Consider the following 11,811-nt stretch of genomic DNA (forward strand, 5'->3'; position numbering starts at 1 on the left):
ATGTAATGTCATAAGCTTAACAAAAAGGCCTTGTGATCAAAATATACTCTCTAAGATAAAGAGAGAGTTGAGAGAGATCTGAACCTATCATTAGCTTTTAGACTATTTTTATAAGGTTTAGACGATAACAAAAGCTCAGCTCTTTACTTGTTTCAGCAAAAATAAGAATGAAATTTGCCCATAATAATATGAAAAAATTGGAGCCACAGAGAGCAAGTCTGCATTTTTAATTGCCAGAAAATAATTTAATTATACAAATACATTAGCATACATATTAGAAAAGAACAAAAATTGAGAATGTTGATCTAGGCCAATAGGGGGGTGTGAGTGAGGCAAGCGAAACGAGGGTGTTTGGTAGGCTGGTAGTTAACGTATGTATTGATTATTTGGGCGTAAAATATTTTTTAGAATATATTTTTTGGTATTTGGCACAGCTGAAAATGATGGTTAATATATAAAAATTATTTTCAGTTTAATTATAAAAGCCTTTTTAATTTTTAAAAAACGAAAACCGTAAATTGTTTTCTGAATTTAAATTATTCATTCTTGCACGTACGTTTATGGAAATTCGTCACAACAGGACATTGGAATTTTTTGGTAACCCGAATCTACCGTCGAAGGTGGCAAGTTTTGCCAGAATCTGGCCGATGTCGAAATCTAGAAATTTCTGCTGGAATTCGACTATGTCTGACCATCATCGCCGAATTTCGACGGACCAGATTCCGGCGAAGGTGGCCGGAATCCGGCACAAATGGCCAGATTCCTGCCACTTTAGCCAGAATCTGGTCCGCTGGAATTCAAAAACGGTGGCTGGACATCGCCGAATTTCAACGACTATATCGCCAAAATATAATTGGGCTGATGTGGTAGTGCATATAGACTATTGTATGAGCTTTTATTAAAAAGAAAAAAACTTAAGACCTAATGGGCATTGCCATATCAGTTCAATTGTATGGGAATAGGATGAGAGTTGAGTATTTAGCATTACTTTTAAAAAAAAGAATAGAGAAATAATATTTAGTAGACTATTATGCTATACAATTGAGATGATGTGACAGTGATAATCAGTAATTGATTTTTCTGTTTTTTAAGTCTTCGTTGATTCAAAGGTTGATTTTTACTGCCATGCCATTTCAGTTATATGGCAGTCACATAACAATCTACAAAATAATATATATATTTTTTTTTTTTTACCATACTAAATAGTATTATATATATATAATCTTAAACCACCGATCAAATTAGTATTCATATTAATTTGATTTTTTAGAATGACGTGAACTGATCCTTTTGTTTTTGTTTTGTTCTTTCTAATTTTCCTACCCAATTACCTGATCCATAGATTATCGATTTTTTTTTGGCTAGTTTGTGATCTCATGTGTTATTAGGTATTTTAACTTTAAATCTTAAACTTTCAATTTGATATACTGGAGACTGAGTTTAGATATGTTGAGGCATATTTTTGGCAGCCGGACTGAGGGATGGGTTCTTGCAAAACAAGGAGAAAACTACTAGAGTGGCGCCCAATCAAGAGTTAACAGGGAGTCTCCGATGATAAGTCAATAAATGACTTCCAGGAAAAATTGAATGGAGAGAGAGAGAGAAATGTGCATACCTTCTTTTTGGGGGTAGTGACCCATTTTAATGGGATGCTCTTTAGGGATGGTTCCTTGGATGATTGCCACGTGGCTAACTATTAATTGTCTGCAGGCAGGAGGCTCTCAGGCTTTCTCATCCTTTGTGTGAGGAGGGGTGCTACACATGCACCCCTCATCTCCCTCTAATCTTCCTTTTTCATTAAACAAATTGATTTTAATGAAAAAGTAGTATTTGATGTCACATTAGAGACTACTTTTTCATTAAAATCAATTTATTTAATGAAAAGGGGGGAATGAAGGGGGGATGAAGGGATGTTTTTTTAGCATTTCTCGTGTGAGTGGGGCTTCATGCGAACTTGTAATACCCCAAAATAATAAAATAAAAATGACAAGTAATTAACCGTTATAAATTTAATTTTATAAAAATATACTCATATTGTTAAATTTATTCAATTAAGTGTTCTAAAATAATTTTAATCCTAACCGAACGTTCGAAGCATCTCTAGAATGTTTGAGATGGACTCCTTCTGCCTAAACGTGTAATACCCCAAAAATATTAAATAAGATTAAATGAGCCTTATTTGAATGTTAGGATTTGTTTTATATATATATATTTTACTTTCTCACCGAACATTCGCAGTAATAGTTGAACGTTTGACCCTTGTCGCTCAACAAACATTCGATTAGCCATCCCCGAACGTTCCAACATTTGTTGTTTACCGTATATCAAAAAGTTGTCCATGCGTTTAGTATGTATGTTAGATTGTACACCGAACGTTTGATTCGTACACTAAACGTTCGCAAAAACCCTAATAGTATACGAACGTTCGACATGTGACAATATTGTGAAAAACACATCATCCTTATCCTCAGTCCCTTTTTTCTCCATAAATACCCCACCCCACACTCCTTTCACCTCCATTCTGCCATTCTACTATGTGACATTTCTAATAAGAGTGAGAGAATGATTTGGAGAAAAAGAATGAGCTCTCTTAGTTCTTATTCTTCAAAGAAGGTTACATTTTTAACCTAACTCGTTTTATTTGTTGTTGTTACATTGTTGGTTTGTTTTTATAACATAAACTCGTAGGTTTAGGCCTCTAAATAGTTTTGTTGGCCTGAACACAAGCTTAACGATGGTTTAGCATATTGATGATATTAGACATATCATGTGTTGCATGAGAATGTTATTGTGGCTTAAGACTTTGTTAGGAATCATGTTAGGCCTCTAGATGGTTTGGTTGGGTTTTGATTTGAAAACTGGTTTCTGCCCAACACTAAACATTCGAGATGAAGATCATGTCTTCTTTAAGTCATCTCAAAATTAATGTTGCTTTTAAAATTACCATTGAATCAAAATTGAATAGTAATCTATCATATATCTAATAGTGATTTTAAAAGTCATATCGATTTTAAGAGAACTCAAAGAAAACATAAGTCTTCCTTAATCCTTACAGTATTACTCATGTGGAATATTAATTTGGGAGAAAATGATAGATTTCTTTCTTCTTATATATTAATATCCAAACTTTTCCTTGTTGGAGTTGCATCAATTTAAGCCTAAACATATAAAAGGCCGTCCATATATGTTTTATTAAATATGCATTATATTATAAAAAGAAGGCTCCAGTGGAGACAGCAATTAAACAAATTTATTGGAACAGTACAACAAAATTAAGAAACCAAGCTACTCCTCAGGCATGGTAGCGGCCAAGGTGTTTCCAACGTCGATGACAAATCGGTATCTGACATCACCCTTAGCAAGGCGCTCCATCGCCGTGTTCACGTACTCCATTGGAATAACCTCTGTGTCTGCCGTGATGTTATGTTTTGCTGCAAAATCTACCATTTCTTGTATCTCCTTCATTCCTCCAGTGGCACTTCCGGCAACCATCTTCCTACCTGTTTTACAAGTCTTATTTACTCTATAACTATGAATGAATAAAAAACGATACAACCACTCAAAAGTTTTTCAATCTTATAGAATTTACCTACAAGCAGAGGAAAGACGGGTAGCTCAAGCGGCTTTTCTGGTGCCCCCAGCAAAACAAGCTTCCCATGAGTTTTCAAAAGATCAATTAATGGCAAAATGGGGTGCATAGCAGATACGGTATCAATGATACCATCCATTGTATTCTTGGCTGCCTGTACAAATTAATTAACATGTACCCAAAATTACACACCCAATCTATCAAAAAGTACGACTATATATATATATATGAGGAGCATCAATCATCAACCACTATTTAGAAAAAACTTCACTTATCAGCCTTGATTTTTTTTTTATCATTTTTGTAATCATATTAATAAATTTTAAAAAGTGTCAATTTAGTGTATCCATTTTTTAATTTATTTAAATTTCACCCATTCATTAGGTTTTTTCATTAAAACCTAATGGATGGGTGTCAAAATTCCTAAAATATTTCTTCTTCTTTTTTTATAAAGAAAAAAATTACAAAAATTTAGACATTGGTTAGGATTTAATGAAACTTGCAAAAATATTCATGTTTGAATCTTTGATTTTTTTTTCTTTTTTAAAAATGAAACAAGGGTATTTTAAAAATTTTAATAGGATGTAACGGAAAATCCTAATGAATGGTGAAATAAAAAAAATAATAAAAAAAAAAAGATAAATACACTAAATTGATATTTTTTAAAATTTAAAATATGAAATACAAAGTGTAGTTTTCTCTACTATTTATTTACCTGAACTTGTTCTTGGTCATGGCTAAGCAAAAATGAGTCAGCACCGAGATGTTCCAAAGCTTCATCCTTTTTGCTAATGGAGGTGCTAATTACCGTCACTTTCACTCCAAAAGCCTTTGCAAATTTAACGGCTAGATGGCCAAGCCCACCTAGGCCGACAACTCCAACATGCTTACCCGGCTCGGCTAAACCATAATATTTCAGGGGACTGTAAACTGTGATCCCGGCGCAAAGTAGTGGAGCGCTGGCGTGAAGTGGGATGTTTTCGGGGAAGCTAATGATGTAGCGCTCATTGGCTACCATTGTGTCTGAGTAGCCTCCATATGTGACTGTTCCGTCGTAGTAAACGGCACTGTAGGTAAGGATCATGTCGGGACAATAAACTTCAAGGTCGTTGTTACAATTCTCGCAGGAATGGCATGCACCGATCACGTAGCCCACACCCACTTTGTCTCCTACTTTAACTTTTTTCACCTTGCTCCCTACTTCTGTCACTTCTCCAACCATTTCGTGCCTGCAAGTCCAAATTTCAGTGTTATCGAGCTTTTGATATAAAAATTTACACTCTCGGACGTGCGATCCAGACTTTTTGGCAGGGGCAGTTTTAAGAAGACTCGGGCAAATCTTCTTCTTTCTCAAAACTGGAATATTACTATGGATTTGCAGGCTTGATGCTAGTTTTCTTGTGTTTTAGTTTTTATGCTCTGTTTTGGGGGGTTTGAAACAGGGCTTAGTTTTTACATGTATTTCCTGTCGTGTTTTAGCTTGTCTGCTGATTTGCTTGTATTGGTTTAGTTGTTGAATGAAAAAGCTTACTTATTCGTAAAGAAAAAAAAAGAAAAATTTACTCTCTCCTCCAAAATAATATAGGAGTAGTGGGATTCCTAGGAAACATACCCAGGGACAAGTGGGTAGATGGACGTGCCCCATTCGTTCTTGTTCATGTGAAGGTCCGAGTGGCACACCCCGCAATAAAGAACTCTGAACGTAACGTCTTCCTCTCCGGTTGCTCTGTGGGCACACCATTTTTAAAGAATTCAAAACAAAAAATAATAATAATAATAAATAATAAATTTGAAACAACTACAAAAGAGAAAATGTTTGGCATGCAATGAATATTCTCCCATTTTAATGAATGTTTGGCTTTCATAAAAATGAATTAAAAATATTAAGTGATTTATTGCATGACAAAAGAGAAGCGGTACCTTCTGGAGAATTTGAAGGGCGAAAGGACTCCCAAAGAATCCCTGGCTGCCCATCCAAAGGCCTTCTTGGGATGCTCTTGCTCCGGCAATTTCGCCATTTATCTCTAATTTCCACACTCAGAAAGCAAAGTACTGAGAAACAATAATGAGCATGTTCATATATACACATATATAAATTGGTCTGACGTATTGAGTGAGCTAGTGATGAGTTTTAATCCACCTGCTACAATGATTATAAAGTCAGGCTACAACATGCATGATTATTGGACTTTTCTTAGGGAAAATTATAGTCTAATCAAATTGGTTGCTGGGCTGACGTGTTCAGTGATCTATTGAGAGTGAGAATCGAGACTCCAATTATTATTATTATCATTATGTTTTTTTTAAGTCCATGCATTGAACAAGAAACAAGCACTGAACGAACTTAATGCAAAAAATAAACTAACTACTTAATAATCTAATAGGAGGTGGGTCATTCCCACTTACAATACGGATTGAGGGTGGGGAAGAGGAGCGGTGGGAATGCATACATAAAAAGACTTGGTTGTGGCCTAATGTGCCACTAAATAAGCACATAAGTTTATACTTTTATTAACTTTTCTAACTAGCACTCTAAGAGATGGAGACCGGAAGAGGGTCAATGATATCATAAATAACATATGAGATGTGCCAATCAAGGGAATTTTGAAGATTTTGCAGAGATAAAATTACCAATTGAGAGTCACATTCAATGATAAAATTTTCAAGATTGAGAGTAGGACAACATATTGGTAGATGAGATTGAATGTGTAAGATATGCCGAATTGATTAAAAACTTACCAGAGCCATATGGGCGATTCCAATTATTTTAGTTTGGTTTGTTGGGGAAACTACGTACTATTAACTGCTATTTAAGAGAATTACATAAAGATATGAGATTAATCCTATATATTCCTTCTTTAATTATTTTCCTCCAACTAATTCATTGGCATTCACAAAAGTGTAATGTTACACACACTCTTACTTCACATCTATTTCTCTACACCGGTGGCTTTTAAAACCAACACATACAAAAATGACAACTTTTCTAGAAAAGTCATGAAAAATCTCTTCAAACTTGCAAGAATAAGGCTACAAACACGACTCTATGCTTGTCTAATTATCAAGTGAGAAAAATCTGAAATTGGAAGGTGGGCGACAAGAGGCAAATTGGCAAATGGGGCTTGGCTTGGTTAAACGTTTCAAATTAAGGTGCAATTGGAAGCCTAGTTTTGGTTCCAGTTTTTCATGGTGGATAATTCCAACTTCAAAATTATGGAGTGCTCCAAATTGAAAAGTCCAATATTTGTGGAGTGGTCTTGACTCATGGATGCATGGTCTTTGTTAATACAGTTGACGCACGCCAAATGCCGACTGGGACTGCCTACAAAAGAGGAGATAAAAATGACCTCGAAGACTTGCCGATCGAGTTTGCTAGCAGACAGCAGGGGATGCTTCCTATGCCTAAATCAACGAAGGTTCAGATAGTGAATTAAAGGCATTAATTGAAATATTTTAATAAATAAGATCTGCACAAAAACGAAAAGAATTATGTATAATATTTTGAGATTATTTTTAGAAAATTTCTTTTACTTTTTCTACAAGTATTTTGCTTTATCTCCAAGTTTATGGATATTTTCACATTTTTAATTCTTTCTTTTTCTCCAAGCATTTTGTTTGGAAGGTATCCAAACTTAGCTTATTTAAAAGAATGTTTGTATTATTTTAAAGTATCAATTAAATTTTAGTCTTTTAAAGTTATTTTTGAATTTGCTTATTTGTGGGTAATTAGAGTCTTTTTCTTCCATATTTGTCATTTTCTTTTTCTCGTGCATTAATCATTGCCTACTGCTAAAGTGTTCTACATTGCTAAGAGATACATGACCTAGGAACTTTATGAGCCATGAACATCCCTCATCTCTCAAGACGTCTTTTGAAAGTGAGTAAGGCCCATGAACTTTTACATAGTATCAGAGCGGATTCTTTGGACGATGATGAGCATTTTCTTCTAGATGTTGAACACATATTTAGCCAAAGTTGCCACACGTGAAGGGGCGTGATAAAGTGTTCCACATTGCCAATAGATATATGACCTGAAAACTTTATAAGCCATGGGCATTCATTCTTTCAAAAACCCATTATCTCTCAATGCGTCTTTTGAGAGTGAATAAGGTCTATTGCTTATAAAGTTATAGCCTTTGTAAGTACGGCTATAAACCTTTGTACTTTCTTTTTCTCTCAAACATTTTTGCTGGACTCATTAAGCTTCCCAACAGACTTCCTCCCTTTTTTCTTCGGTAGAGGCTGCCGCGCTTGGGCATCAGCCGGTCATCTTCCTAACCTCGTGCCTTTTGTTGGAGGAGCTGATTCCCCTATTTTAACAATGTTGTCCATTTTTCTTCCCTTAATCGAACTTCTGCTCCTTTTCTCCAATAGGTGATTTCATACCTAATGGCACGTTGATGCGGGTCGGGTTTCAATCAAACCTGCTTTAATAAAAAGGTTATAGCTCCAGCTTCTCACATCGGATGAAGGTAAGCTTGGTGTCATTCTATAGCCCATAAAGACACAAGTTTTGGACCGAAATTCATTTTATGGTTGTTATTGGGCCGTAAGTAGGGCCAACATGCACAGCCAAATATTTTGGTTGGACTTTCATTTAAAAGGACTTCAAATGGTGATTTATTGCAAAGAAAAATGGAGTCGGTGTCTTTTATGGAATTGAGGCTTGTGCTAAAGGGCCAACCCTATTTATACCCATTTTGTTGTTGATGGGTTTGGGTACACGTAATGTGGTGTAAAATTCTTTGAGCTATATAAAAATTGGGCTTAGAGCACAGAGCTCTTGGCCCCCAAGCACTTTAATTTGGATTGCTTAGAGCATTCCTAATGGATTATCTATTTGCAACTTTAAACTAGAATAGATAATAAAAGTGTTAAAAAGAGACTCCATCAGCTTATGTATTCCAACTCTATAATAGATTTTCCTTAATTCCATAAATAGTGGAACTCTACATGTAGAGTTATACTATTCACTTATCTATTTTTTTTATTCTTTATCTCCACTTTTTTAGCTTTGCTTTTTTCCTTTTTCCCTCCACCACTTCACGTTTTTTTTTTTTTTTTCTTCCTTTATAGTGGAGATTTAAGAGAAAGTGTGCAAAGTAGTGGAGTTATAAAGCGGGACCCACGTGAAAAAAAAATACTATAATGAAATAAATAAATTAAAAATAATAAAAAAATAATATAGAGTTAAGAATAGATAATCGGATGTATAGTGCATTTAAAATTCATTAGCTAAACTATATAAAATAGATTTTGATTAGCTATTCTAGATTGAAAAATACATAAACCATTAGGAATGCTCTTAGGGACTCGACAACATAACAGTCAGACGGCTCATAGCTTTCGCCAGCTATTAGGATCCAAGTGCACCTTCAACAAAGGGATGTCAATCACCAAGCAACCAATTCTCTCTCCGCCAACTAATTTAACTGAACACCCACGACATGCTTCCACTCCTAACATATTGAGGAAGTGAATTTTTACGTTGGGTAACAACTTCTTGGCGGGAGTCCCACAAATCCTAACGGAGCTAAGATTAACCTTACAAGTATGCAATCTGACCCTTAGCAAAATCTACCAAAATATTCTTTCACCATATTCTTACTAACTTAGCATGTTTGAGTGTGCAATTTTTTTATTTTATTTTTTTCTTTTTGTATTATATTTCTACAATCCAAACATGTATTTCAAAAATAATAAATATAATTAAAAAAAATATGTTATCCAAACATGCCCTTAAATTTTGGTGGCAAGAAATATCTCGACATACGCCTGAAATTGTAGAAAAATATTTTTGACATCCGATTTAGCACATATAGAAAAATCTAGGTAAATTTACTGAAATCATCTACAAAGGACTCATAAAAATGACCATTATTTGATAAAGTAAGGAAAGGTCTCAAACATCACTAAAAGTTAAAATTCGAAAGACTCTTTGACCGAAATGAAAGAAGTTTTTCTAGAATACTTTATAGAAGAGTGGTTGGTGTACAATATTGTTATGCAAAAATTATTTTTCTTCTTTATAAAGCTCAATTTTATATAATAATTAAACAATGTGAGTCTTAACATTTATGACTGTCTTTATAAATCACTTAATCTATATGGTATATTCCTTATTTTTTTTTAATATAGGACTGAAGTGTTACAAATTCTCAACTTAAATTTTTAATGTTTCTGTCAAAATTACGTCATGCAATACTCAAACACCACGTGTCATTTCGAAATAGCTCTAATAACATTTGTCCTAAAAGGTAAGGCACCAATTGGACCTTCCATAGCATATAATTGTCGTGAGTTAGCTTCAATGTGACCAGATGATGAAGGTTGTTTAACGGTTTAGATGGCCTAAATCACGTATATATATATATATATATATATATCTTCGATACTCCAGTGAAAGAAAAACAAAAAGAGAGAAAATAAAAAATAAAATAAAATAAAATGTTGTGGTCGATAATAAAGAGCCAAGAAAGAGGTTGAAGGCCTGGACAAATGTTCGTGTCTGTGCGTGAAACGTGGCAACATAGAAGCCAACCATTTTCTTTTTCTTTTTCTTGGCGGGGTCCACGCTAAGAGTTTCTGTATATTAGGATAGGATAATTAAGTTAATTAACCATGATTAGTGATTTACGTAGCAGCTTATCATAGAAACAAATTGGCTTTATATATATATATATATACAAAATGAGAACAATGATTGGAGGAGGGTGAGGCAGGGAAACGTGGACGGACGTGAGTGGTTGAGGAAATGGAAAGAGGTGGCGTGGTGGGGCTGTGGTTGGAATGTCGGAAGGGGGCGGTGGTGCTGAATTGGTCGGTTGCCTCATGAGTCATGTGATTTTGACATGTCCATCGCCTACAATATTTATGGTGGGTCCGCCCCTATTATTCCTCAAAAGAGAAGACTTTTGCTCCGCCCCTATGACAGCACGTGATAAACTTGAATTGGTGCTGGACCGTCCATCACATATCGACCGTCTATTTCCGCCTAAAATTTATTTTTATATTTTTTGATGTTATCTATACAATTAAAAAAAAATTATAAAATAATTTTTATTTTTTCATATCATAAATTATTTTTTAAATTTGAGTCTCTTATTCTCATACGCCTTCTTTCTCAAAGTTTATTATTTGCCGTCACCGAAGTCCGTCGAAAGTTGCCAATCGTTTTTTGCCATCCTAAAAAATGATTTCGCTAAAAATATTTTTATTTTAATAAGTCCGACATTGGGGTTGGAGGTATATGTATGTATATTCCATGGAAAAGTATATTGTGCTTTGGGGTATGGTTGTTCAAAAGAAATATTTCTTTTTGAACTTTGCAAATAAGGAATAATATATTCATAGTAATTCTTCTATAATCCTCCTTAAATTATATGTTATTGCAAACGGGACTCTTACATTAAAGTTTATATTTATTATTTAATTTTTTTTTTTTTCTATAAAAGTGAAAAACCCTTACTTACTCCACGTACTATTGTGTACCTGCAGATTACTGCTAAAACAACATTTATTTGTTCTTTTTAGTCTTTAGCTTCCTGTTTAGTGGCCTTGATTCAAAACCAATGTTCATTTTTTCCTTTTCAGTCATGTCTTACCTAAAATCTTTTGAAGGAGGCGAAAAAAGAAAGCATGAGAAAAGTCTATTTCCCTCAGTTTTCCATGACGTACAAAACTTCAAGAAACTCCTGCCAATGAAAAATAAATAATAATAATAATAATAATAATAAAATAAAGAATTAAAAGGTTAAACCCCGCTGCCCAAAAGTTTTCTAAGATAATATTTGGAATCAGGGTCATTATAATTTTAAAAAAATTGTAAATTTTCAAATTATTATGAATTGTTGTTTCTTACATCGAACGGCTTGAAAAAATGTTATTTATTAAAAAGGTGGCATGTTATCTAGCCATAAAAGAAAAAAAAAAAAAAAAAATTCCTTCAATTTTATTTATTTATTTAATTTTTGAAGATATGTTTTTTTTTAATAAAGCAAAAGACAGTTTTTCAGCGACTTCCAAAAGCTACTGGAGTCGTATTTAGCAAAAGGCGAATCAGAAGAGGCCAGAGAGGCAGGGACATAAACATTTACCAAATGGTGGGGTCATCGAAAGTGAAAGAGACTGAGAATTTGAGATGGGGCGGCAAAGCTAAGCTTATTAATTAACAAGCTTACTCAACTGGAGTCTGGAAACAACCCCATATATACCCCCACTAT

The 11,811-nt window shown here is 34.1% G+C and overlaps 1 protein-coding gene across 2 annotated transcripts; it reads right to left on the minus strand.

Moving 5' to 3' along the window:
- Window positions 1-3,165: 3,165 nt before the first annotated feature.
- On the minus strand, window positions 3,166-5,668 carry LOC133873062 (probable mannitol dehydrogenase). 2 transcript variants are annotated; one of them, XM_062310778.1, is made up of 5 exons: window positions 5,510-5,668; window positions 5,202-5,315; window positions 4,305-4,818; window positions 3,590-3,743; window positions 3,166-3,500 (listed from the first exon to the last, which is right to left on the minus strand). In XM_062310778.1, the coding sequence occupies exons 1-5, from the start codon at window positions 5,605-5,607 to the stop codon at window positions 3,286-3,288; spliced, it is 1,095 nt and encodes a 364-aa protein (XP_062166762.1). In that variant the 5' UTR covers window positions 5,608-5,668; the 3' UTR covers window positions 3,166-3,285. The 2 variants fall into 2 exon arrangements, with proteins under 2 accessions (XP_062166762.1, XP_062166763.1); XM_062310779.1 differs by having other exon boundaries at window positions 3,232-3,496.
- Between the last annotated feature and the right edge of the window lie 6,143 nt (window positions 5,669-11,811).

This window comes from Alnus glutinosa, chromosome 7 (assembly GCF_958979055.1).
Source record: "Alnus glutinosa chromosome 7, dhAlnGlut1.1, whole genome shotgun sequence".
In the NCBI taxonomy this organism is placed as follows: domain Eukaryota; kingdom Viridiplantae; phylum Streptophyta; class Magnoliopsida; order Fagales; family Betulaceae; genus Alnus; species Alnus glutinosa.

Excerpts from the sequence above, each read along its gene's own strand:
- LOC133873062 (XM_062310778.1), bottom strand. The coding sequence starts at position 5,607 with ATGGCGAAATTGCCGGAGCAAGAGCATCCCAAGAAGGCCTTTGGATGG. Across the intron at positions 4,819-5,201 it reads ATCTACCCACTTGTCCCTGG|GCACGAAATGGTTGGAGAAG; the intron begins GTATGTTTCCTA and ends TTGGACTTGCAG. Across the intron at positions 3,744-4,304 it reads ATGACCAAGAACAAGTTCAG|GCAGCCAAGAATACAATGGA; the intron begins GTAAATAAATAG and ends TAATTTGTACAG.